The sequence below is a fragment of the Zootermopsis nevadensis genome, unplaced genomic scaffold, assembly GCF_977971745.1.
Source record: "Zootermopsis nevadensis isolate Lab colony 2312 unplaced genomic scaffold, Znev_1.0 Znev_ptg000021l, whole genome shotgun sequence".
Taxonomy (NCBI): Eukaryota; Metazoa; Arthropoda; class Insecta; order Blattodea; family Termopsidae; genus Zootermopsis; species Zootermopsis nevadensis.
The window spans coordinates 7,611,261-7,638,234 of record NW_028259153.1 but is presented as its reverse complement, the minus strand read 5'-3'; the positions used below and the strand labels follow the sequence as shown (position 1 = coordinate 7,638,234).

Sequence of the window (26,974 nt, the reverse complement as noted above, 5' to 3'; positions counted from 1 at the left end):
TTGGTTTAGTAATGTTTATTTAATCTTGTTACAATAGTTACAGATGCAATTTTACAAATTTACACAAAAGTTGGCAAAAGAGTTTACAAATTAAACACTAAAGTTGCTGACATATGATGCTACAGAGACAGAGTCTTCCGAAGTGTTGGGCAAATAATCTATGATCCTTGGTTAAAGTACCCATCTCAGCTTCAAACAATGCTTCGTTAATAAGTTTTCACCTATAATTCTTTTCTATTGTGGCAAATCGCGTAGCTTCATTGCTACGTAATTTTATTATCGTAGTCTTACGTTCTAGTTTCAGCTGGATGGGTCTGGAGAAAACTACATAATGACAAACTTTAAAATTTATACTCCTCCCCCAGTATTGTCAGGGTGATTAAGTCGAGAAGAATGAGATGGGCGGGGCATGTAGCGCGCATGGATGGGACAAGAGGTGTGCACCGGGTATTGGTCGGGAGGCCTGAGGGGAAGAGCCAGCTGGGGAGACCTAGATGTAGTTGGGAGGATAATCTCAGGCGGGATCTATGGGAGATAGGAGTTGAAGGAGACTGGATTTTGTTGGCCCAGGACAGGGTCCAGTGGAGGGTTTTGGTTAATTCACTGATGAACCTTCGGGTTCGGTAAGCCATCTAGTTGATTACTAAGTAGATTGTCTTACTGTCTGAAGACAAATTTTAAACATAAATAGTGACTACTGGCCAATTCATAAGCGACTGACACTTTTTAAACTAGTATTGACGATTCTTTAAGTCAACCGCTCTTAATTTTGTGTATATTATAAATAGTTGTACAGATTATTGTTTAATATATTATTGAATCTTTAATACGATATCAGAGCAGGGAAGGAAGCAACTTCAGGAACTGGAACAGAAGATTTTTGAGTTGGACAACGAAATAACTGAGAAGCAGAAAATAATAAAGATGATGGAGAGATGTGATAAGGAGATAAGTCAACTGGAAAGTGAGATTCACATGTGTTTAAAAAGAATCCACTGCTGCAGAATTGAAATTGGGCAGATCTTCAGCTATCATGAAAACAATATGTTTATGGATTATGTGGGGGGAGGGGATGTCGAAGATTACATTACAAATCATGATTTATGCTCGCGCGTATATTTCTGTTCCTGAGGCGAACCTCAGCTACTGGGCTGATCACAGGTGGCAGATAGTGAAGGACCCTGAGATATGAGGATTAGCTGTGAAAAAGGGGAGAACCAAATAAGCAGTCCCGGACCGAGGCGCAAGACCGGAGAGCGTGGGAGTGTAGCCAGTGGCAAGGCTACGGCCATTAAATACCACATGAGCTCAGTGAAGGTCCTGTGACCTGGCGAGTAAGCACCGCCAGTAAATAAGTGCTGCCACCCCACTGCCTTGTGGGTAGGGGAGGGATCCCCAAAGGCTAAAGGAAGGAAAACCAAGGGGTACAGAGGGCTCCATAGGTGTAGAGAAACCAATCCTTCTAAGGGAATGAACCCTGAATAAAAACTTCTGGTCCTCCAGGAAGATGAGGGTTGGACATCGGGTTAACAACCAAATTCTGGAAAAAGATGACGTTCAGACACTCTTGAAACGAGGCCTCGGAAACATCCGACTCCCTTTGGTAGACGACGTGGAAAAAGGAAAAACGCATCTTTAATAGAACCTGTCAGATACTCGCATGCGCAGATGATTTGGTGGCGCTGGGAAGAAGCATGAAGTACCTCACAGAACCAATGCAAGAGATAATTACTGCAGCTTAGAAAGTAGGCCTTGAGATCAACACCACCAAAAGCAAGTACATGCTGAACAAGACGAGCGGAGCCAATATTAGCTTGCAGACAAAATCAAATACATTTCGTTACAGTAGCAGATATTTAAATAAGTTGTAGCTTTGAATTTTTTACTCTTTTCAGCAATATGTTGATCAAAATCTCAGCAAAGATGACCCAGAATTCATGCTATGGGTGGATGAAGTTTTGAATGACATTTTAACTACAAATGTTGCAAAAAGGACCTTGAAGGTCATGAAGCAGAAAGTTGAGAAATATGAACAGCAGCTTGACGTATTAGAGGTACATATACTTCATAATATATTTCCTATTTTCCCGCAGACATATACTAAGCACAAGATTCTGCGTGGTTAAAAAGTGTAATTTTGTTGTAAACAGACTATTGTATCTATCGTGCAAAAAATAATGCTTGTGGTACACCCACTGCACTTTGCAGTCAAATGGTTAGCATTCCTCCTTCATATTCAGAATTAATGCAAATTTCTGGGGGATATATACGTATATATCCTTTGTCATATGAAACCAATCTGAGATCACCAAGCGTCTTGAAGTATTCATCAACCGCTGCCTTCGAAGGAACCTTTGCGTGTTTTCGCCCAAAATCATAACAAATGAAGACCTTTTGAAACAAACAAATGATTAGCCAATAGCCACACAAATTAGGAGCAGAAAATCGAGGTGGATTGGACATACCCTGCGGAAGGACCAAAACACTGTCGCAAAGCAAGCACTCTCCTGGAATCCCCAGGGACGGAGGAAGAGGGGAAGGCCAAAAACAACCTGGAGGAGAACCATGGAAGAGGAGGCAAAGAAGAAAGGAAAGACCTGGAGGGAGCTGAAAGTTTTGGCTCGTAATAGAACTCGTTGGCGCTGCTTTGTCGAGCCCCTATGCTCTGGCTAAGAGTGACAGGACATCAATCAATCAATATGAAACCAATACTGGAAGATGTAGTTTTGAGTGTAAAATTTGAGGTTTTTACAGCAATGTAAATACATTCTGCAGCAACCCTGTAATGAAATTCCTGTAATAAACGTTTTGCTCTTCCACTTTACCTAGTCACTGATTGGGACTAGTACCTTGGATCCAGAGCAACTGATTGGAATGTATTTTCATGCGCCAGGGAATTCATTACGTTAATGGAGGTGCACCTTAAACAAATACAGATCATTAAACATCTGGATTCTGCTCAGAGTAAGACATCTCAGTTTCTTTTCAATGCATGTGGCACAAGTATTAGTAGGAATTCTTTTTTTACCAATGAACTTTAAGCATCTGTGACAACATAATTCAGGATTATGTCACAGAAATAAAATTGTTCTAGGTAGGATTTGAAATTTCAACTGCGGTGAGTCTGAAGATGGCTGTCTTCTAAACTATTTAGTCATAACTATTCTTTTCGTCTAATTGTATTTTAATATAACGAAAGATCAAAACACCAGTAACTTGGTAGTAATAATGTTATCTATTACAGGTAATATAGTTACTGCAAATTATGATAAATTAAGGATTGTAATTAGCACTAGAAGGAAGAAAAACTCAAAGAATTTTATATGCAACTATATAATGTAATGTAATGTAATTTTCTTTGATTAATAAGCAAAATGGTGACTCCACAGCAGCGTGCACAAACAGTAGTGTGGTATGTGTAATCAAAAAAATAATTTCAGTGCAAAGAAATTACCAACGAGTGTACGGAGGAGATGCACCTGATGGGAAAACAATTAAGGTATGGCTCGAGAATTTTCTGGCAAATGGAAGTGTTCTAAAGCAATCTGGGGGATCTAGTCAAAGTGCTTCTGAAGAGAAAGTGGAAGAAATTCCAGCGGGGTATGAGAAGCCTGAGCAAATCAATTTGCCAAGCAGCAATACAATTCAACGTGCCGCGATCTACAGTGCAAGTGTTGCATAAGCGGCTTCATTTATATCCTTACAAAGTGCAAATATGATCAAGAATTGAAATCAGACAAAAAGCCATGTTGACAAGAATTTGCTACCAAAATGCTGGATCGTATCGACACGAACCCTCACTTTCTTGGAAACATCTTCTTTTCAGACGAGGCCACATTTCATCTGTTTGGGATTGTCAATCGGCCTAACGTACGGATCTGGGGAACGCAAAATCCGCACGTCAACAGAGAGCATGTCCAAGACAGCCCAATTTTGAACGTTTGGTGCAGCCTAATGAGGGGCAGGATTATCGGTCTGTTTTTCTTCGGTCAAGCTACAGTATCTGGCCCCATATACCTTGACATGTTGGAACAGTTCCTGTATCCCCAGGTAGCCGATCTGCAGCCTAACATAATTTTCTGACAAGATGGAACTCTGCCACATTGGAGTCTAGATGTTCAGAGGTCCCTCAATACCAGCTTCCAAGATTCGGTGGCCACCACGTTCACCGGATCTCACTCCGCTGGATTTCTTCCTCTTGGGTTACGTGAAGCATTTCTGGTTTTCACGCTACAATATACACACAAAATATGAGAACATAAAACAATAAGGCAGATAAAACTCCATACACATGTTCAATAAGAAACTGTTAGAAAATGATTACCTGTCACATGGGCTGGAATAGCTACGATAAGTAATTTATCTTTGTGGAGAAACCCTAGGCCAATGCAGAAGTTAATTACGTGCATTACATACAACACAAATGCATGCAGAAAATGGATATTTCAGTGCTAAGATAAGAATAAATTATATACAGAATTTGTGTGACAACCATTCAGCATATCAAAGACAAGTGAACATTTGTAGGTTGAACAGCGCCATCATAATGTTCTTTGAACTCTATTCACTTCATTGAGCTAATTGTTTAAACTTCCTCATTAATACATTTTCTAATGATTCACTATTTAAACAGAAATAAGAACTATGTAAGAATTAAAGTTAAATAAAATAAAAACTGAAATATAAAAATAAAACTTTGTCTGGTACAGATATTAAGTTGTATAATTTATGGACAATGAGAATAACTTCTGGCTTGTTGTCAATGTTCAAAAACTTTCTTATTGTAACCAGCAACTTTAATTCCTGGAATAGCAATTGTAAACAAACAGTATGGTCTTCTGGGCCATGACAATGTGTAATTTTGTAGATGACAATTACCTTCAGCAAAAATGAAGGTACTATGTTCTTTGAAATGTTGGTTTCTACCGACAAGTCTGCACGGTATTACAACTCAGATGACAAACATCATCTTCACTGCAGTGAGATCCTCGTATCTCACACATTTTTCTTTGTTAGCTAACCAGCTGAAACTAAAACATAAGACTACAATATTTGGTCACATAATATTTATATTTATATTTTACCTGTAAATTACAAAAAGATGTTCATATTTTGACTCTGTGGTTGCAACCTGTGTTTTAAATTAAGAAGCCCACTTAAAGAGAAGTTTCAATGAACAGTTTGCTTCTTCCATAGATGTTACGGCATCCAATCGAGCAGTAACTATAATACCTGTAATAGATAACATTATTACTACCAAATTACTGGTGTTTTGATCTTTCGTTATATTAAAATACAATTAGACGAAAAGAATAGTTATGACTAAATAGTTTAGAAGACAGCCATCTTCAGACTCACCACAGTTGAAATTTCAAATCCTACCTAGAACAATTTTATTTCGGTGACATAATCCTGAATTATGTTGTCACAGATGCTTAAAGTTCATTGGTAAAAAAAGAATTCCTACTAATACTTGTGCCACATGCATTGAAAAGAAACTGAGATGTCTTACTCTGAGCAGAATCCAGATGTTTAATGATCTGTATTTGTTTAAGGTGCACCTCCATTAACGTAATGAATTCCCTGGCGCATGAAAAATACATTCCAATCAGTTGCTCTGGATCCAAGGTACTAGTCCCAATCAGTGACTAGATAAAGTGGAAGAGCAAAACGTTTATTACAGGAATTTCATTACAGGGTTGCTGCAGAATGTATTTACATTGCTGCAAAAACCTCAAATTTTACACTCAAAACTACGTCTTCCAGTATTGGTTTCATATTGATTGATTGATGTCCTGTCCCTCTTAGCCAGAGCATAGGGGCTCAACAAAGCAGCGCCAACGAGTTCTATTACGAGCCAAAACTTTCAGCTCCCTCCAGGTCTTTCCTTCCTTCTTTGCCTCCTCTTCCATGGTTCTCCTCCAGGTTGTTTTTGCCCTTCCCCTCTTCCTCCATCCCTGGGGATTCCAGGAGAGAGCTTGCTTTACGACAGTGTTTTGGTCCTTCCGCAGGGTATGTCCAATCCACCTCGATTTTCTGCTCCTAATTTGTGTGGCTATTGGCTCCTCATTTGTTTGTTTCAAAAGGTCTTCATTTGTTATGATTTTGGGCGAAAACACGCAAAGGATCCTTCGAAGGCAGCGGTTGATGAATACTTCAAGACGCTTGGTGATCTCAGATTGGTTTCATATGACAAAGGATATATACGTATATATCCCCCAGAAATTTGCATTAATTCTGAATATGAAGGAGGAATGCTAACCATTTGACTGCAAAGTGCAGTGGGTGTACCACAAGTATTATTTTACAACAAAATTACACTTTTTAACCACGCAGAATCTTGTGCTTAGTATATGTCTGCGGGAAAATAGGAAATATATTATAAAGTATGTGTACCTCCAATACATCAAACTGCCGTTCAAATTTTTCAAATTTGTCCTTCAAGACCTTCAAGGTCCTCTTTGCAACATTTGTGGTTAAAATATCATTCATAACTTCATCCACCCATAGCATGAATTCTGGGTCATCTTTGCTGAGATTTTGATCAACATATTGCTGAAAAGAGTAAAAAATTCAAAGCTACAACTGATTTAAATATCTGCTACTGTAACAAAATGTATTTGATTTTGTCCGCAAGCTAATATTGGCTCCGCTCGTCTTGTTCAGCATGTACTTGCTTTTGGTGGTGTTGATCTCAAGGCCTACTTTCTAAGCTGCAGTAATTATCTCTTGCATTGGTTCTGTGAGGAACTTCATGCTTCTTCCCAGCGCCACCAAATCATCTGCGCATGCGAGTATCTGACAGGTTCTATTAAAGATGCGTTTTTCCTTTTTCCACGTCGTCTACCAAAGGGAGTCGGATGTTTCCGAGGCCTCGTTTCAAGAGTGTCTGAACGTCATCTTTTTCCAGAATTTGGTTGTTAACCCGATGTCCAACCCTCATCTTCCTGGAGAACCAGAAGTTTTTATTCAGGGTTCATTCCCTTAGAAGGGTTGGTTTCTCTACACCTATGGAGCCCTCTGTACCCCTTGGTTTTCTGTCAGGGTTTTCCTTCCCTTAGCCTTTGGGGATCCCTCCCGTACCCACAAGGCAGTGGGGTGACAGCACTTATTTACTGGCGGTGCTTACTCGCCAGGTCACAGGACCTTTACTGAGCTCATGTGGTATTTGATGGCCGTAGCCCTGCCACTGTCTACACTCCCACGCTCTCCGGTCTTGCGCCTCGGTCCGGAACTGCTTATTTGGTTCTCCCCTTTTTCACAGCTAATCCTCATGTCTCAGGGTCCTTCACTATCTGCCACCTGTGATCAGCCCAGTAGCTGAGGTTCGCCCTGGGAACACAAATATACACGCGAGCATAAATCATGATTTGTAATGTAATCTTCGACATCCCCCCCATGTAATCCATAAACACATTGTTTTCATGACAGATGTAGATCTGCCCAATTTGAATTCTGCAGCAGTGGATTCTTTTTAAACACATGTGAATCTCACTTTCCAGTTGACTTATCTCCTTATCACATCTCTCCATCATCTTTATTATTTTCTGCTTCTCAGTTATTTTGTTGTCCAACTCAAAAATCTTCTGTTCCAGTTCCTGAAGTCGCTTCCTTCCCTGCTCCGATATCCTATCAAAGATTCAATAATATATTAAACAATAATCTGTACAACTATTTATAATATACACAAAATTAAGAGCAGTTGAGTTAAAGAAATAACTCACTCTGAACTGTGTGTACGATCCTTGGTTTCCATTTTATACACTCTACGTGAAGAATGGATAAAAGTGAAGTATTTATTTTATAAACAACGCAAACACGGATATTAGGAAAAATGAACTGAATAACAACAGGCATTTCTAAATTTGAATAAGAGTACCACATGCTACAGGAAACGTACTTTTCTGCGTTTTGATTCTGTACATTTTGAAGCACCTGCGTCAATTCATCCCTTTCTTTTTGCAAGATAGAAATCTCTTCCTGCAAGTCTTCCAGGTCTTTCCTACATCCAATATATGTTGATGACAATTTCTGATTCAGTTCCTTGAAGCAAATATAATAGGCATTTCTCAGTATCAATCACAAATGGTAAGCTTCAATTTGCACAGACGAAGCCAGATGCCATTCCACTTCAGGTAAATCAAAAACCATCCCAGCTCTTCTATGGTTGCTTATGGCCAGGCCAAACTGTCTTATTCTTTATGCTCAATTTTACATAACTCCGAAGGAAAATCTGTGACACAGTGCACAAGAGGAAGATACAAGTTCTATTTCTATTCCTACTTTTGCCATGGCTAATACATTAGTCTCTTCAATACTAGTTTAAAAAGTGTCAGTAGCTTATGAATTGGCCAATAGTCACTATTTATGTTTAAAATTTGTCTTCTCTCAGTAAGACAATCTACTACTTTACATAAATGGAAAGAGAGGAGCTATCCTAGCATTGCATAAGTACTATGTATGAGAAAGAAATGAAAAAGCCATGAACTCACATCAAGAAATACATAAATGTTACCATACTTTCTAAGTTCCAGATTTGTTTCAAAACACTAAAAATACCTGCAATTCTTTGGTATGTTCCACTTGCTGCAGTGTGTGCGATTGCTGGTTATGACAACTTTGTTCTGGAGGACATTGTCTACTTCCGCCTTGAGCTAACTGTTTCGATGCAGCAGTTTTTGCAGCTCGAGGATCTTGGTTTACGGTTGGTTTATTTTTAATTCTTTTGGCTTGTTCTGCATACTGCAGTGTCCTGAGAGTCTCATTTTTCTTACCCTTTGCTGGGCTCACACAAGCTGTCATTAATGTTACTGAATTACCACCATGAGCATCTGAAAATGTACAACTTTCATGAGTGATGTATGTTGTGAAATACACAAATAAAAATTTCTTACTCCACTAGACAGGGTACATTTACTGTTGGCCTCTTCATATGGAAACTGGTTACAAATAAAACTAATTTCCTTGCTATTCCCCCCCCCCCCCCCCAAGTGACCTACATGGTGTGTGTTACTGCAAATAAAACATGTCTTCACCACTGCAAAGATCAGCTGGTTGATGCTGTTTAAGGAAATGATCACTGTTCATACTGAGAACCATATAAAATGTGGTGTTAATGACTGTAAAAGCAGATGGTACATATAGTTATCATTCAGCTTCAAAGGGTTAAAGCTCATGCGCAAGACATCAGTAAGTGATACATCATTCAGTGATGAAATCATACATTCTAAAATGACCCTTCATTGGGTGTCTACATTACCAGAATTCAGAGTGCATTAGTGCAAAATGCAAGGAGTTTCAGACAGAGATGTCACGTGGCATAAATTAGACACACAACAACCACATCTAAATGTAAAGCAAACCAAAACAAGGAACTGACAGACAACGAAGTGAAACTAAAAGTTTGGCTATGAAGTATCCTCATATAATCAGAAGAGAATAACCTACAAACTTTCTCTGCCAAAATTTCCCTTTCGATAACATTTCATAATTCTGAACAATAAATAAAGCACTACTTACAATGCCTCTCCCTCCATTTTGATGTAATAAAATGTATTACTTTATAATAGCACGTTGACCGGGGTTCTATGTGCATGACTGAAAGAAAGATCACGTGGGAACTGTTCTGAAATATGGCGTGGCAATTGTGTATTGAATTCCGATTGGGGGAATTTTTGTTAAGGTTATCTGGAAACAAAATACAAGCAACGACATTTCGGTGGAAGCCTGTGCCCTTCCCTTCAAGCAGTTTTCCATTCAACCCAAAAACAGAGCCAGCCCATCAGACATGGATATTTTTTGGTCAACACATTTTACGACTCGCAAAGATAATTCTTTTACACTTATTCTACACCGAAATCTCTAATATTTTAGAACCCCAGAAGAAAAAGTATATATATTTTTAAGAAAATGGTTAATTTCTTTACATAAATGCACTGACATTCAAAGTACATTTCTATTAAATTTATATTAAATAAACTATTTATGGTCTTCGTGAGTTACATCATCGCATGTAGAGCTACATGTTTTCTGTAACTGTGTCCGCGAAATGTGATTAAAAACTGTTTTGAATGTAGATAATACAGATGGATGATGAAAAACGTTTTGTTTTCACATTTAATATTTCAAATTGCAGGCACCAGGCGGCAGACATAAATGTTTGTAGATCCGGGATGTCGACTTGTGTCATCAAGAACCTACTGAATGCAAGCGTTTACGCATACAAACACAGAGACAAATTAATGGAGGAGAAACGTAAAGAAATGTTGGATTGTGAAAATCAGTAGTTTGCAGTTGATTAAAACCACGACGAACACATTAATTTTAATTACTCTCCTTCCGAAAATAATGTAGAAAACTAGGAATTGATGTAGGAGCTAAAAAGGGAAATATTGTTTGCAGCAAAAAAGGAAAATTATTTCTCCTCGTTATTTTCTGCTTAAGAAGTCTTATTGAAATTAGTTGTTTTACAGACGTTTAACATCATCACACAGCACTTTCAACTTGCGTCTGGTATTAAATAAATCCACTTGTGGCGACATGTTTCGAGGTACGAAACCGTCTTCATGGTAATAGGGGAAGATTAAATGCTTTGCTTCATGAACATCGTCTAGAAAAACGTCATTACGAAGGCAACACACTGAGAATTCCCTTAAATGCCGTGAACCCCCCCCCCCCCATCCTCTGTTGTTAGACACTGAGGTTCTGATCGTTTACAACGGATATTAGAAGCAATTTTAAGCATTTGTTTCACCGCTTAGCTTTTGCTGAATGTAAATGTACATACAATATTCATATTACTTGGGGGGGGGGGGGGGGGAACACTGTGAAGTGGGGCAACATATACTTAAAATGACTTAATATCGATTTTAGACAATCCGAACCCCATTGTTCTTGGAAAGTGACTTCAGAAAAATAAAGGCACTTAGAATATTTGAAAGAAGGATGATCAGAAAAATCTGTGGTCCCATAAACGTAGGAGAAAGCTGCAAAATTTATAAAATCTCAGACAGATGGGGTGGACATAAATGAAGAAGGAAGAGACATAGAGATGAGGCTAAAGAGTATTTGAAAATCATGGGAATAAGAAATTAGTATAAAGGGGTTAAGGACAATCAGGAATGGAGGGAAAATGCACTGAAAGCCAAGGTCATCAACGACCCTAGGTGTTGAATCGAAGAAGAATGTTGTCGAATGGCAAGAAGATTAAATTAATCAGTTGTAAAGGATGCGGAGGGAAGTGGTCGAGGCCTAACTTGAAGTACTATCCCGATTGTCTTGAGGAACTGAGGGAAACGAGGACAAAGCCATTCTAATTGCTGCTCTCTGAGCTAAGTTTCTTGCTCATAACCTCTGGAATGAAAAGAATGAATGCTAATCGACTGATAACGATGTTTGGTATAATCAGGCATTGGCTTGGATGGAACACATTACCTGTTTAATTACATTGTGAAACAAGGATTTTATACCTTATTTTGTGCATATATAATAGTTTTAACAACTAGCAATGGCTGGGGGTTCGTCGTGCTGACCACTCGTCACCCTATATCTGGTTGGATGATCGTTCACCTCTACTTAGGCATGTGAACGTGAGGCCTGCAGTCAAGTTAGTCGGCTTTGGCTCTCTGGAGCTGTTACGCCACAGATTTAATTTAATAATAGTTTTAACATAACATTCTGAATAGTAGCCTTCGCATGGTAAATGAGAGGGTGTTTCGCTCTTATAAATAACAATAACTTATTAAAGAAAGAGTTTACACATTTCTTTTAAATTTAAATAAATAATGCTGTGGGATAAAGTCACATGAGAAACTGCTAGTCGCTGAGTTGGTAGAGATCATCCTGCATGCCGTGAAACCTGACGACCAATTATGTTTTTATAAGAGCTGGTCAATGAACTCTGTCCAGTCTAATTCACACCCGATTAATTTTTCCAACGAAGCCTTCTCTTTGGAGGCGAACTAGTGAATGTTCTGACTAGTAAGTGATTATTAATTTAACAACGCTGGACTTTGCTTGTATAGACTGGGAAAAACCACGAAGAAAGTCGTCATGTTAGCAGGTCTCCGGGCAGAAGAAAGCCGCTAATGAATATTTGCTTATACATTCCGCTTTTGCTGCGTGGAAGCGAGCAATTTTTACTTGACTTAATTACTGGAAGGAAAAAGAAAACCAAGTTCACTAGAAAATAATTGGCAGGCGTGCCCTGGTAACTAACCTTAATGATTTAAATACGCATCAATACAACACGTTTTGAAATAAGGTTCGCTACCATTTGTCACGTGTTTATTAATTAAATGGCATGAAATACAGTCTTAATAGACCTACATATATTTATTTAACGTTCGAGAAGTAATGCATTAAAATGTTCACCTATGTTCTCTATTTCTGGTGCTCCGTCGAACAGAATGAACGTTCCCAGATAAAACTGAATTTAATTTCTTTAGAGATGGGGGAGGAATGTAGAAAGCTTCAGCTTCTGTATTATGGCACTTAAGACTGTTTTCCTTTCAATCATATTAAAAGCAACTTTTAAAATGTCCTAGTTTCTTATGATTTTCACATGTTAAATACGCACAAATTTTATCTCACAGTATTACTCAGGAACCTTGAATGCATTTATACTGAATCTACCCACAACATAAGGCCATGCTCCGTCTTCATTAGTCCTCAACTCGCCAGCTTCCACTTCCAACTACAAATCAGACGAACCAAGATTTGGTCGGGGTGTGAATCTGTTGGCGTTCCTGCATTGAAACTCTCCTTCCTTTGTCCTTGTATTATGTGATTAAAACATATGATCCCATTATTGACGGCATATAACAATATACGCTGGTGGTAAACTATCCTTTTAATGCCAGACATCATAACATAATGCAAACGACGTTCTTACTGTGTGTTTTTAATTTTATGGTCGATGACAAAACCGCACACGAAAATTGTGCGGACAGAAAAAAGCCAACTGTTATAGATGCTAACACAAAAATTAAATTATAATTATTGTGATGATAAAATTTAAAACAACAGTTACGTCATCTTTAATGCCCATGTACACACCATGTTTTGTATTTGCACCTAACACGAAACCTTCCATTTTCACTAATTAATTTATTATCCTGTTATAACTGGATGATGGATGTTACCGTAATAAGGCAAATTATGCTTGAAATGACAACTATTTTTTATAAAATACAGCTACGTTTCGTCGAGTTCGGCAGTAATAGTATTTCCATTCTTCATGTTGTTGTCCCCGTAAATATTTTGTTATTCCTGTTACTCCTGTTAATTATTTTGTTATTATTCCTGTACCATGTCTCGCCCAGTAAAGCAAGTTAGAACTCTTCAAGAAAGATTAAAAATCATAGAAGAAGTGGAGAAGAATCTATTTGAAAATAGAATCGACATTGCTAAACGCCTTAGATTAGCACCATATACTTTAAATTCAATAGTTGCAAAGAAGAAAGAAATCTGAAAACAAACTGACAAGTGCGGTAATTCATGCAAAAAAAAAGAGGAAAACCAGAAGAAAATCAACTTTCAGTGAGCTAGAAAGTGTCCTCTTCACTTGGTACCAGCAATCGCGGGCCTCAGGAATTCCTGTTGATGGCAACATCTTGCGGGAAAAAGCCAAGACGACAACCGCAAGACTGAATATTGAAAATTTTGCAGTGTCGAATGGATGGATTAGTAGATTTCAAGAACGACATGGTATGGTTTACAAGAAGTTAGCCAGCGAAAGTGCTGCTGTGGATATGGCTCGAGAGACTGCCAACAATGCTGGAGGGATATGAGCCGCAGGACATTTATAATGCTGATGAGACCGGACTTTTCTACAACGCCCTCCCAGATAGGACACTGGCGTTGAAAGGTGAATCTTGCCATGGGGGAAAACGTGCAAAACACCGGATTACAGTTCTTGTGTGTTAACAGTGACGGTAGTGACAAACGGGGTCCAATTGTAGTTGGAAAATCACTAAAACCGCGTTGTTTCAAGAACATAAACCATCCTTTCAAATTGTAGTGTAATGACAATGTAATAATTGTAGAGTATTATGGAGCCCTTCCCAAAAAGGAAATTATTGATAAGAAAAATCAAAAGGGTAAATTAAATTTTAACAAATTTTGTTTTCACCAAATCAAACTTGCATGGATGAACTTTTAGACTAGTTTTCTTATGTTGTCATATTGCCAGTAAGATGATAGCTACTTTATACTCTTGACTTTTGTGCATGAATTGTGCTTAACTACACTTTGAAGTTAACCACTTTGTTCATATGAAATACAGCTGTTTCATTCATGTCAAATTTTCCTGAATTTGTATTAATTCTGCCACGAACAACTCTGCTGGAGTCATGACACACCTTTTGAGAACACTTCAAGGAAAACAAGGCAATACTGAGATGCTGTAACCTTCATAAAACTTTAAATGCTAATGTGATAAAATTATTATTATTGTCATTATGCAACATCGGGACATATGGATGGTTGGGAACTTAAAATTGTCAATACCTTTTCCTGGTGATCCTTTCAATGTTTATGAACTGTCCTCAGGCTCTTCTACCAGCAGAGGCTCTTCTTCCAGCTGCTTTTCATATTGTGCCAATTTATGAAGCAATTTCTGGTTTTCATGCTACAATACATACAAAATATGAGAACATTAAACAATAAGGTAGATAAAACTGCATACACATGATCAATAAGAAACTGTTAGCAAATGATTACTTGTCACCTGTGATGGAATAGCTACAATAAGTAATTTATCTTTGTAGTGAAACCCTAAGCCAGTGCAGAAGTTAATTACGTGCATTTTATACAACACAAATGCATGCAGAAAATGGATATTTCAGTGCTAAGGAAAGAACAAATTATATATAGAATTTGTGTGACAACCATTCAGCATATCAAAGACAAGTGAACATTTGTAGGTTGAACAGCGCCATCATAATGTTCTTTGAACTGTATTCACTTCATTGAGCTAATTGTTTAAACTTCCTCATTAATACATTTTCTAATGATTCACTATTTAAACAGAAATAAGAACTATATAAGAATTAAACTTACATAAAATAAACACTGGAATATAAAAATAAAATTTTGTATCTGGTTGAGATATTAAGTTGTCCAATTTACGGACAATGAGAATAACTTCTGACTTCTTATCATTGTTCAACAACAGTGTTACTGTAACCAGCAACTTTAATTCCTGGAATACCAATTGTAAACAGACAGTATGGTGAAGATTTCCGTCTTCTGGGTTGTTGCGCTGTGTAGTCTGGTCGATGACTGGTCAGGGCGATGAATATTCATCGCCCTGATGACGGAGGCAGTATGACCTCTGAAACGTTGGTAAACATCGACCAGACTACACGGCGCAACAACCCAGAAGACAGAAATCTTCATACTCACTGCTGTGAAAACCTCAAATCTTACAAACAGTATGGTCTTCTAGGCCATGACAGTGTGTAATTTTGTAGATGGCAATTACCTTCAGCAAAAATGGAGGTAGTATGTTATTAGTAGATATACCTCTACATGTTTGAACATTTTTTCGCATTTCTCTTTTTCTTTACATAGGTCAGAATGGGTCCTCTGAGCAGCATTAACAGTGATGGTTTGTTGATCATCATCGACCCACTTCATAAATTGTGGGTCAGAGCCTTCTGTGAGATGATGTACAATATTTTTCTGAAAAGAGTAAAAACTTCAAAGCTACAACTGATTTAAATATCCGTTACTGTAACCAAATGTATTTGATTTTGTCAGCAAACTAATAAGTGAAGATGGCTATCTTCTGGGTTGCAGACATTATGAAGTATGGTAGAAATTCCATCATCAGGGCATCACCATGATGATTAAGACAACAGACAGTACAATAATTCAGAATACAGCCATCTTCATACTCACTGCTGTAAGGACCTAAAATCCCATTCAGCTAGTTTAACAAATTAGAAGAATGAGTGGAAATAAAGTTTTAATAACACATATTGTGGAAACACACATATCTCTATATCTTTCTTGGCATCAACTGCTTCCTCCACCTCCTCTTTTTCTGATTGAATTTTTACAGTTGTTTGATTCCATCTCTGAAAATACATAATTACCATGTGAAGTTCTTTCTACAAATTTTTTTGTTAGCCACAAATTGGGTTGTTAATCACTGGAGACTTTCAATGTATTAACTTTCTACCATTAGGATTTGGGGGTTACACAATAATTTCAGAATAAACTGTGATCTTATGGGTCATTCTGCTATAAATATATCACTTTAATAATTGTCCAGTTGTTTACTTTTGCCACAGGAACCAAGCCATCGTCCATTCAGGGGTAGACAAAGTAACACCGTTTCTTACACAAACCATTTTATACGCAGATGTTGATAAAAGCCGACAGCTGTCGTTCCATTCTTGCCGACTGTTGGTAGTAGTATGTTATAATGTGGCTACATTGCAGCCTAACAGTAAAAAGTCAATAATTAATATTTAACTATAACAAATAGCCGAAAAATAAGAGAAATAGTCCATGGATAGGGGAAACATGTAATTATTGACGCTGAAACAAATACGAATATGACAAAGTAACAGCAAGAAACGACGCCATCCTGGAGAATTCCTCCCCCCATCTACGTTACTCAACAATTACAAATCATTTAACGTCACACTTTAGTTCAGACCCAACAGTTATACTTTTGGTGAAGCAAATTTCCTATCACAAAAGAGTTTGTGCCCACTCACCTGCAGCACTTTCTCCCTCCAGCTAAACACAATAACTACTGTCCTCCGACTGAGAGAAAATCCCTACCGCGGATTCAATTTAAGAGCATGATTTTGCGGTGTGTGACGAGTTGCTACTAGCTAGCCTAAAGCATTCATTCTGCAATCACTGAAAGAATGACAGACACAAATCTTGCAAGTGTTCTAATGGGTATAGCTTTAAGATTACCTCACAGTGGCACAGTGATTGAATCTAGAACACAATACAGGTGCACTCACTACATGCTACTCTTAATTGTTGATGCTTTCAGCCTGTATGTAGTAATGGAACTCCATGGCCTGGTCACACTTCCCACCAATAGCAGCCCTCTATAATGTTTTTCAGGGGAATTGGCGGCTGAGTCAAGTTCTATTTGTCAGTGACCAATCAGCCCCCCAAAAAATTTGTGTCCTTTGTTCGAGTCCCGGCAAAGATGTTTTCTGTTGTTCGAATAGTAAGCACTAGACAATAATGACACTTAGGCAAATTCTGATTGTTTCTTGTAAAGGGTTTGATTAACTAAGGTCCCAAACCTCAGAGTTCCAGACGATAAATTTGTAAGAAACTGCCGTATTTCCGCTTAGTAAATACCGTGCACTGTTGGTCATATTATTTACTATAAAAATTTGTGATTTGTCATCGTCGTCAAAAAATGACGTCATCAAACAATGTCACGTTATATTTGTTTACTTGGCATTGTTGTACTAACACAACAATGCCGAGTAAACATATGACTTCAGTAACACACTAAACAAACCCCCGGAAGGAGGGGTTAGTTTAGTGTCTTAAACAAGATTTTAAAATGCAAACAACCCCCCCCCCAAAGGGGGGGTTGGTTTAGTTTCTTACCCAAGGTTTTAAAACGCAACCAACCCGCCCGAAGGGGGGTTGGTTTAGTTTCTTACACAAGATTTTAAAAACTCGACCAACCCCCGAGAAGCTCCAAAAGGAGCGCTCTGCTCTAGTCTACTATAATGATTTGTAATTTTCGTTATCTTCAAAAAATTATGTCATCAAACAGTCACGTGATTTGTTTACTCGGCATTGTTCAACAACGGTATTCACAGTTCAAAGAGGGGCAAACATACACACATCATTACACGAAGTCACAGAATAGCAGCAAAATTCTACTTCAACCAATTTTTCAGTGTCAGGAAAATGATCATTCCTTCTTTGGAAAGACTTCAATATCTTCGGGTAGGCAAGCACAAGAACGCATGCACTTATGAAATTACATTTTCTTCTCTGCATGGCGAGTTAACACTTCAATTTATCTGTACCCCACTTACAAGTTTTAATATCATCCTAAGAATACAAACCTGCACAATGATTAAAATGTATCACAAGATGAAAACTCACCTTGCTTGGAGGTGAGGCCCATGGGCAGTGCAAGCACAACGCTTCGGAATGGCACCACGGCCCACTGGTGCCCAACTTCCACTCACAGGGCCACTAGCACCTGCAACTTAAAGTGTAACAACATGAAGAAAAAAAATTATTCTTCCACATGCCCCATCAGTTGAGGACCCCTGTTCTATGAAAACGATAAAAATGCATAGTCTACAGTCAGTGACAAATTTTCCATCCCAAACTTCACTTTGTAGCATATTTGCAACTATACACAAGTTAGATTAATAAATATTACCATGAAGCCATACAATCTATAAATGTGCCATTTATTAACTGAACACATAATTAAAATGTTGAGAAACTGGCCTCTGGGTTGAACTGTAGTTAAACATATACCATTCTGACGTAATATGGTCACTGGATACGGCATACTACTATTGAAACTAAATGGCAGAATGGTCAAGAGTGGTTTATTATTCCAATGTCTGACAAATATCTTAGAGTAAAGTGACCTGATCATTTTACATTGTTAATCTTTTAGCCGAATGATATCAATGAACCCTGCAGACGATTAAGGACACAGCCATGAAATATTAGGTTACAGTGCATTATATTATATATATATCACAAATATAAAGATGGAAAGCATCACCTCAAGCCAGCCGACAAATAAACGTAACGCAAACTCCCAGCTGTAAATAAATAATCTTATTATTGTTGTTGTTGTCGTTGATCCCTTTCTGTGCATTATTTCCACAAACACAAATTTAAATTACATTATATTTGTCAGACATGTACCCGTTTTGCACTACCACTACAACTGATGACATGAAATTTGTTTAAAATTTAGTCTGTAGGCAAGTTCATGATCTAACTCTATACAAAATTGTACTTGCCGGGCTCTAGTGGTTCATCAGTTACCGCTACTAATATGAAAGCTAAAGCAAATTTTACACACACAAAAAAAATCCTTGGATGCAAATTTTCCAAAAAAAGATATATTACATCACAGAATTCCAAGACCTGACATGTTCTGTACGAATTTATTTATTTCATTTGGCTATAACAATTAACCCACTGCCACATCAGTGTCTACGCGATCTTAATATTACTAAAAGAAAAAACACATCACAAAGTTTCAAGGCACATAATTTCCTCTATTCCTTTCTCTCTCGCCATCATTTTCCACCTGTTCTTACCGAGTGACATCCGACTCGTACTTGCAGCTAGACTGTCACCTCCTGGCTGACAGTCCCCATGGGACCTAACATAATGAAGTGCTCTTCCATTGCTAAGAGCTTGGCCCACCTATAAAAATGCAATGGACATACAGAAGACCTAGCTTCAAAATTGCAAGTGCAAGTTATCAACTGAAGATGAGACTAATCTTCATCATTGCCACCCTAAAATTCACTTACAAAGAAATCTTTTACAATCACACAAAATGAGAAAAAGTGATTAAATCTGGGATAAAATATAACATTCAAAGTTCCATAAACTTATTCAACAATGAAATCTTCAATTTAAACTTTTCTGGTTAACTAATTAAAATGGAGGAAATATATTAATTATAAACTCAGTGCCTGACAGATCTTAACCCTTAATTGAACCATTCAGCAGATAACGTAGGTAAAGTGCCAAGAAATGTATGAACATTTTTGAAACATGTGTTTCCCAGAAACTTAAATTATAAAAATACCATGAAAGAAGTTAAAATCGTTGGTCAACACTGTGAAGCTTCTGTGCAAAATAATCAATTTATTCTTCAAAAAAATAATCCAACAGGTTCCTCTGCCCATTTTACCAAGGACATGTAAGTATATCAAAGTCAGGTGTGTCGACTTTTTCTTAAGTATCGGCCAATAAGCACTCGCACACAACCATAAATGCAATTATCAGTTCCATTTCTGAGAAAGGCCGGGGTTAAGATCTGTGCACAAGTACTTGAAAAACCAAGAAATTGAGCTCAGCAAAGTAACCGAATAACCAGAACTGGTTCTTAATTATTATCATATAGCTTACGGCATGAAGTTGAAAATAAGCAGTAACCATCACTTGGCAGATATTTTAATACTTGGTGACACAAACAATTCATTAGAAAAGCCGTTCAGATTAAATAAGACAATTTGATGTATGCAAAAAAAAAAGGCATTACTCACGTGACTACAAACTATTATTATCAATGTGACGCAATATACCAACTTCCTAGGCTTCCTCCACAGGGTGCCCTGCAGTCGGAAGCTGAGGTTGTCCACCGCACTGTGCCGTGACCTCTTGCCTTCATTTTGCCTTTTTCTGGGCATTGCTATGAAGATCAAAGGCAGAATTAAACACTACATCCAATATAAACGGAATGAACAACCTATAGAAATAAAATGCACTTTTTTTTACTTTTTTAAAATGCATATACAATATCTGCTGTCAAACTAATCACACAAACAATAAAGAAAGCAAACAAATTTCCATGCAAACATAACATCAATAACCTTCTCCATGAGATCATCATCTGTAACTAAAGTAAAACACAATGAAAAATATATCAACAGAATTCTATAACATATGCCCTTCCATATTATTAATATTAGAAACCTGCTCCGCGTAATACTGCAGTGCAGTCAGGACAAGGATGAGGACAAAGGTGATTATCGAAACGTCAGCGTATTCTTCATTCGGCCACCTCATAAAGCTCTTGTAACTCTGAGTCACTCAATGCCTGCACATCAGTGCCTACAACACACGTTTAAGGTTCCTGGCTCATTTCAACTATCTCTAATCATTTTGACATCCCGTATGAAATTATTACCACAATCATATAAACATCAATAAATTTGAGCAAAAATTTGTCTCATTCTGCCGCAAATATGTGGATTCAAAATCTTACAATCAGAGACTAGCGGAAACAGAGGCAGACTGATATCAGAATTCAGATAACAATGAAGACCACATCACTCATGCTCATAGCAAAACAATGCTGGACACCGACGTTGCAATTCTGGCCAAGGTAGTCGTATAAATAGGTAATGTTTTATCCACAATCAGCAATTACAAATGCGGCATTACAAATCGTCATCCTAAACAATAATGAGATCCTAAATTGCTGTACACCAAGCATGTCAAACTCAAAGGCTAACACAGGCCAAATAAAAAAGGTTTAAGTTTATGTGGGCAGCAAAAAAACAAAAACTTCAATTTTCATAGAAACGTAGGTTTATTTTGAAAAGTATAGTATAAAAAAAGAAAAAGAACAACGATAAAATTAATGTTTTCTTCCTGACACTTGGCATCTCTTCTCTGCTACTATCTTTCCTACTTCGGGGGAAATCTTGTTCGCAGTGATTAGTTTCAAAACTGACCCAAGGTGAATGTCAGTAATTCTGGATCTGACAGAAGACTTATTTCCTTTCATAATTGTAAATAACTGCTCACACCGATAAGTACTTCCAAACATGGAAATAATTTCATATGCGAATTTTCAAGTATTTTCAAACCTGGCAGGTAAATATTTGTAAACTCCAGGCACGCCAACTTCACTGAACTTTGCCTTCAAATTAGGTTACGAAATTTTTATTAAAACGTTTCTTACATACTGTTATATTGGCTAGGCCGCAAAAATATTCTTTGTGGGCCGTATGCGGCCCGCGAGTTTGACATGCTTGCTGTACACTATTTTTATTTGTAGTGTTCTGTCTGACGACAGGTCCATATATTATGAACAGGATCCTTCCAACCTCTTCAGGTTGTCAGGGACCTGCTCATATATATATATATATATATACATTCTTGGCAGAGATGATCAGAAGTGGTTTGCCACTGCCTTCTTCTGTGTGTGAGTGGAGTAATTGTTGGGATGCCACGGAGAAACCGGGGAAGCCCCCGGAGGAAAACTCCGCGATGCCTAGACCACGGCCTTGCCCAACACAAGTTATAAATTTGAGCACCACTGGGAATTGAACCCGGGACCCCAGGCTTACAAGGCTAGTGTTCTGACCGCTAGACCACCGTGGCGGCTGTACACTATACTACCTCTTAATTAGGCCTTCTGCAAATACAAGAATGTTCCCCTTTCCCAGCTACAACAATTAACCAAATGGCTGTTGGCAATGCCAGCTTCCATTTCAAAATGATATCTATTCTACCTCTAACAATTAAGAAAGCCGAGCACACTGTACTTGGACGAGAGTTATCTTTTACTTTAATTTATAGAAGCAAACGCTTACTGCAGGCTACAGAAAATGAAAAAAGAAAAATACAAGTTCCCAAGGGTCCCCTAATGGATCATATACACTTCCTTAGCATCGATTCATACACGTCCCAACATCTACGTTTTGATCTACCAGGCTTTCATCTTGCATTAATTTCATTTACCCCATGCATGCTGCATGCTACATGCTCAGTCCCTCTAACCTTCCTTCATCTGATCGCATTAATAATATTTGATGAACAGTTCAAATTATAATGATATGTTCCACTAACAGCAAATAAAACACTAATGTCACAATCAACCTGTACAATTTTAAAATAAATGTGAGGTCATCGCCCTGATGAAGGAGGCAGTAAGGACCTCCGAAACGTCGATAAACTTCTACCAGACAAGGTATCAAAAAAATTTGAATGTTAACAAAGCGTAAAGTGATTTAATTAACTAGCAAAAGAGAAACATTACTGCAGTCACACTAAGTAATTCTGATATATGTTCTTGACAACAATAATAAGAAATGAATAGACGGGCGATCGTTATGGCATGCATGGCTAACATTTTTGAATTGCTCTGTGTTATAACTCTGTTACATTCCAGTAAAAAGTCAATAATTAATATTAAACGTGTTATCAAAAGGAGGATATAAATTTAAAAATAATGAAAAGAGGCAAAGAAAAGTTGCAGTTTCACTTTTCCTTATTTAAAAATAACGTCAGAATTTATTATAAAGTTTATTTTTTCAAGGCCACGAGCGCTGTTCATCTCATCGCCCCTAAGGCCACATGTTATGCACACATCGCTTAGACAATGGTAGTACATTTGCGTATGAAGTTCGCTTATTTATATTTATAAACTTCAACAAATAGCCAAAAAATGCAAATAAAAATAAGACAAAAATCCACGGGTGGGGAGACGTGTATTTACTGACGCTGCATCAAATACGAATCTAAGAGACTACATAAAACGACGCCATCCTGCAGAATTCGCCTACCCCCGGTTTACGTTTTACTCAAGAATTACAAAACATGTAACGACACACTTTAAATCAGACCTAACAGTTATACATCTGACGAAGCGAATTTCATATCTCAAAAGAGTTTGAACACACTAACCTCTGTTTGATATCCACTGCAGAGAATACACACACAAACCACACCCAGCCAACCGCCTGCAAGTTGTCCGAATTCCCACTACGCGGCACTAACGTAGCAAATCATAGAATGTCAAATGTAGATTCCAAAAATTGTAATAGTAATTCATTTCGTATATTATTGTGTGCATAGTTATTGTGTATATAGTTGAAATTACCGGTTTATTTTTTTAGTAGTTTACACTAAACTTAGCATTTTTATTCCTTGAGACCAGGAAGAGCACAGAATGATCGAAATTTCCGGAAACGTGTCATGAGTCCATTTCCGGTGTGGACGGTTCGTGTAACTCGGAAATTAAGCAGGTATAAAGAACGGCGCCAAATCAAAGAGATTCAAAACTAAAGACTACAACCCAAAAAATGTGTCCTTTGTTTGAGTCCCGACAACGATGTTTTCTGTTGTTCAGATAGTAAGCACGAGAGAATAATTGAACTAAGGCAAATTCTGATTGTTTCTTGGAAACGCTTTGTTTAACTAAGGTCACAAACCTGAAAAGTGCCTTCAGTTCCACAAGATAATTTTGCAAAAAACTGTCGCATTTCCCCGTAGTAAATGCTGTGCACTATTAGTCATATAATATTATAAGCAGTAATATTATGATTCTGGCTTCAGCGTCCAGGCCGGCTTTGGGGCCCACACAGCACCCTGTCCAATAGATACCGGTTCCATTTCCCGGGGTTAACCAGGCCGGGGCGTGACGCTGACCGCTCACCCTAGTTAGTCCCGAGGTTAAGAGTGAGTAGGAGCTATGTGTTCTCTCTCCCCAAACGCGTACACGGCGTATAAAGGGACAGCATGTTTCTTACAGAGACTGCAAAACACCAGGTCGCAAACGGCAGTGACGGCATATTGTTGCAGTGAACTTTAACCACGTATGGTAGACAAATGCAAACAGAGGCCTACATTTGAAACAAAACAATTGAAGGACACTCTTGCCCGTAATTGCGAAAATTACCGTCATTATAACTAGTGGTGATACTTATTTTCCATATCTTGAACAGAATGCATCAACTGTCTCCATCCTGAAGAGTCTTCAGGATGGATGGAAATCTGCCACTCATGTAACTGTAGACTTATTAGCTGCCACAAAAATATAATTTTATATTAAGATCTTTAATTTGTCACAGCTAGACGATACCAACATATTTTTGCCTCATACCCATGTTTTAATGCAATACAGTCAAAAGTTCTGGATGACTTTCTGTTTTCAGGTGTGAACAATAATCACACCTTTCAACATTCTTAAGCATAAAATTTCGCAATTTTATGATATAATGTCAAAATGTAACTAGACGAAAGTAACAAATCTAATTTATATTTTACAGATGCATCAACAGTAGTTTCAGCTCCTACTGGGTCAGGGAAAACAGTTATTTTTGAACTGGCAGTCATCAGATTGCTAATAAAATTAAAAGATGTTGAATGTAGAGGAGAATACAAAATTGTATATAGTATCATTATCATTAGCAACATGAGCTAATTATACCATCACTTCTTAACCACAAACTGGATGTAAATACGAATTACAACACACAAATTGTATTATAATTCTCCACATGTATATACATTAAATACACAATAATGAAGAAACTGCCCTGAAGATTAAAAAAACAACATAAAATGTATATAATATAAACATTAATCATAGTCCAACCTAAAAGAAATGTATGTTATTGTCAAAATGTGATGGCTCAGAGTAACTGTTTGTAGTACTGAGTAACAAATGTTTCTTTCCCTTTGTTTTAATGTGAATGGAAATTTGATGTGTGTACTTTCATCAGGAATGTCTGATATGGACTCAAAATGTGCATTCTGAAATTCAAGAATGGCAGCAGACACAAGCAGTTGCAGAATGTTTTTAACAGTGTTATAACCTGCTTATGATGCGATGTTGGATGAAAGACTATGGAACGAATGAACAGTAAGACAGACAAAATGGATGAGAAACCACTATGCCCTTTAGTAAATTTGAGCATGAGAATACAATACAATCGACATAATTTAGGAGTCATAGGAAAAGGGCATGGTTTATCACAAATAACTGACACATTTCTGAGTTTGTTGGCAGCAATACATCTGAAACTGAATTAAACTAACTTTCTTTTCTAAATTTATGTGATTTTATCCTCTGCAACTTTCATTGAAACACAGCTGTTGCACAGATCAACAAATACCTTCATGTACATTTTTTGTAATGCAACATCACAGCTGACTCATATCAAATCCTACCACAGAACTTAACACAGCAACAAAATCATTACTCAAATGGAACCATAATCATGTAAATATATTCTGATAGTTTACTGTCATTGTACTCATCACAGTGGCTCCTGTGAAGGCCTTGTCTTCAGAGAGATTCCAAGACTGGAGGCCTTCTCTTGGTTTGAAGTGCAAAGAACATACAGGCGACACAGACGAATATGATCTATCTAGTCTCTCAACTTACCACTTGATCCTAACTACACCAGAGAAATGGGACTCCCTCACCAGAAAGTGGAAGGTCAACAAGGGAATAGTTCAGATCGTCAAATTATTCCTCATCAATGAGGTAGGAAGTTATGACGTGGAACATGTATTCACACCATAACAAAAGGTTTGTATTACTTACATGTCAGCATTTAGGCTAAGTACATGTTAATTCAGGGAATAGGTTTGAAGCATATCTGCTCATGTATCACTACTTTGTTTACATTTGATAAGAATTTGTGAATAGTAAAATAACTGTAATGTTTGACATACTTGCCTTTCTTAATCCATAGGTGCATCTTCTGAATGAAGAACAGCGTGGTCCAATGCTGGAAGCAGTGGTGAGTCGTATGAAGACAGTACGGGGGGCTATTTGTGTCACACAACGACAAACGCAAGAACAGCACCACAGTGACTCGCAGACAACAGTACAAAATCACAAATATATGTTTCTGAGATTGGTGGAGAATAATTATGTAAATTGTTACAGCATGAGCCTTTGCATAATACAGAATTTAAAAACAGGAAAAAGTTATTTCCTTGACAAGATAAAATACAATACTTCACATGTTATAGAATCAGTGTCTGACAAGGATGTACTTTCGCTCCCTTTTCTACTTTCTGGCATGTTTAACCTTTAACCTATTAATGCCCAAGGATATTCTCTTGAAAAGTATACATTTTATTATGTATTATAATTTGGCATTAATATAATCTAAGCAATTTAAAGAACTGTTAAATAAATCAAAACACCTGAACTGAAAGACAACTTCCTTTCCACAGCTATCTGAAATACGTTTCCGCAAATATACTACCTTAAGCTACTAGTTGTTATGTTGTACATCTACACTGAAGTATTATAAATGAGTGCAACACATCCTCAAAAATTATTTACTTAACATACTTTGCAATACTGTAAAAACAATATGTAATGAATAACCAATATAGTGTAAATGCTTTGTCTACTACTTCAGAAGATTTGACATGTGTCTGCAGGGGCAGGCAGTATATGTAGGCACAAATTAGATAAAGTACTTAAATCCATGTCTATTTAACCAAC

General features: G+C 37.5%; 2 protein-coding genes across 8 annotated transcripts; one reads left to right on the top strand and one right to left on the bottom strand.

Annotated features, from left to right (window-relative positions):
- Positions 1 to 23,507, bottom strand: LOC110839801 (chromosome-associated kinesin KIF4). 5 transcript variants are annotated; one of them, XM_087353117.1, is made up of 8 exons: positions 15,485 to 15,638; positions 14,509 to 14,629; positions 8,560 to 8,831; positions 7,901 to 8,043; positions 7,496 to 7,629; positions 5,513 to 7,332; positions 5,085 to 5,232; positions 1 to 4,230 (listed from the first exon to the last, which is right to left on the bottom strand). In XM_087353117.1, the coding sequence occupies exons 3-6, from the start codon at positions 8,800 to 8,802 to the stop codon at positions 7,292 to 7,294; spliced, it is 561 nt and encodes a 186-aa protein (XP_087209243.1). In that variant the 5' UTR covers positions 8,803 to 8,831; positions 14,509 to 14,629; positions 15,485 to 15,638; the 3' UTR covers positions 1 to 4,230; positions 5,085 to 5,232; positions 5,513 to 7,291. The 5 variants fall into 5 exon arrangements, with proteins under 5 accessions (XP_087209243.1, XP_087209242.1, XP_021940001.1 ...); XM_087353116.1 differs by having other exon boundaries at positions 5,513 to 7,629; XM_022084309.1 differs by lacking the exons at positions 1 to 4,230; positions 5,085 to 5,232; positions 5,513 to 7,332; ... (1 more) ...; positions 7,901 to 8,043; positions 8,560 to 8,831 and adding exons at positions 18,109 to 18,214; positions 19,299 to 19,407; positions 20,259 to 20,404; positions 23,410 to 23,507 and having other exon boundaries at positions 14,563 to 14,629; positions 15,485 to 15,684.
- An 18-nt stretch (positions 23,508 to 23,525) lies between these two features.
- Positions 23,526 to 26,672, top strand: LOC110839803 (putative ATP-dependent DNA helicase HFM1). 3 transcript variants are annotated; one of them, XM_087353119.1, is made up of 4 exons: positions 23,526 to 23,750; positions 24,061 to 25,369; positions 25,773 to 25,996; positions 26,208 to 26,672. In XM_087353119.1, the coding sequence occupies exons 2-4, from the start codon at positions 25,354 to 25,356 to the stop codon at positions 26,553 to 26,555; spliced, it is 588 nt and encodes a 195-aa protein (XP_087209245.1). In that variant the 5' UTR covers positions 23,526 to 23,750; positions 24,061 to 25,353; the 3' UTR covers positions 26,556 to 26,672. The 3 variants fall into 3 exon arrangements, 2 of the variants coding, with proteins under 2 accessions (XP_087209245.1, XP_087209244.1); XR_002546652.2 differs by lacking the exon at positions 24,061 to 25,369 and having other exon boundaries at positions 23,534 to 23,750; XM_087353118.1 differs by lacking the exon at positions 23,526 to 23,750 and having other exon boundaries at positions 23,761 to 25,369.
- Positions 26,673 to 26,974: the final 302 nt, after the last annotated feature.

Bases quoted from the DNA above. Each gene is read 5' to 3' on its own strand.
- LOC110839801 (XM_087353116.1), bottom strand. From the start codon at position 8,802: ATGACAGCTTGTGTGAGCCCAGCAAAGGGTAAGAAAAATGAGACTCTC. The intron at 8,044-8,559 runs GTATTTTTAGTG...ATTTGCTTCAAG, and splicing joins AACATACCAAAGAATTGCAG to GAACTGAATCAGAAATTGTC. The intron at 7,630-7,900 runs GTACGTTTCCTG...AATCTTTGATAG, and splicing joins CAGAATCAAAACGCAGAAAA to GATATCGGAGCAGGGAAGGA.
- LOC110839803 (XM_087353119.1), top strand. The intron at 25,997-26,207 runs GTAGGAAGTTAT...CTTAATCCATAG, and splicing joins AATTATTCCTCATCAATGAG to GTGCATCTTCTGAATGAAGA.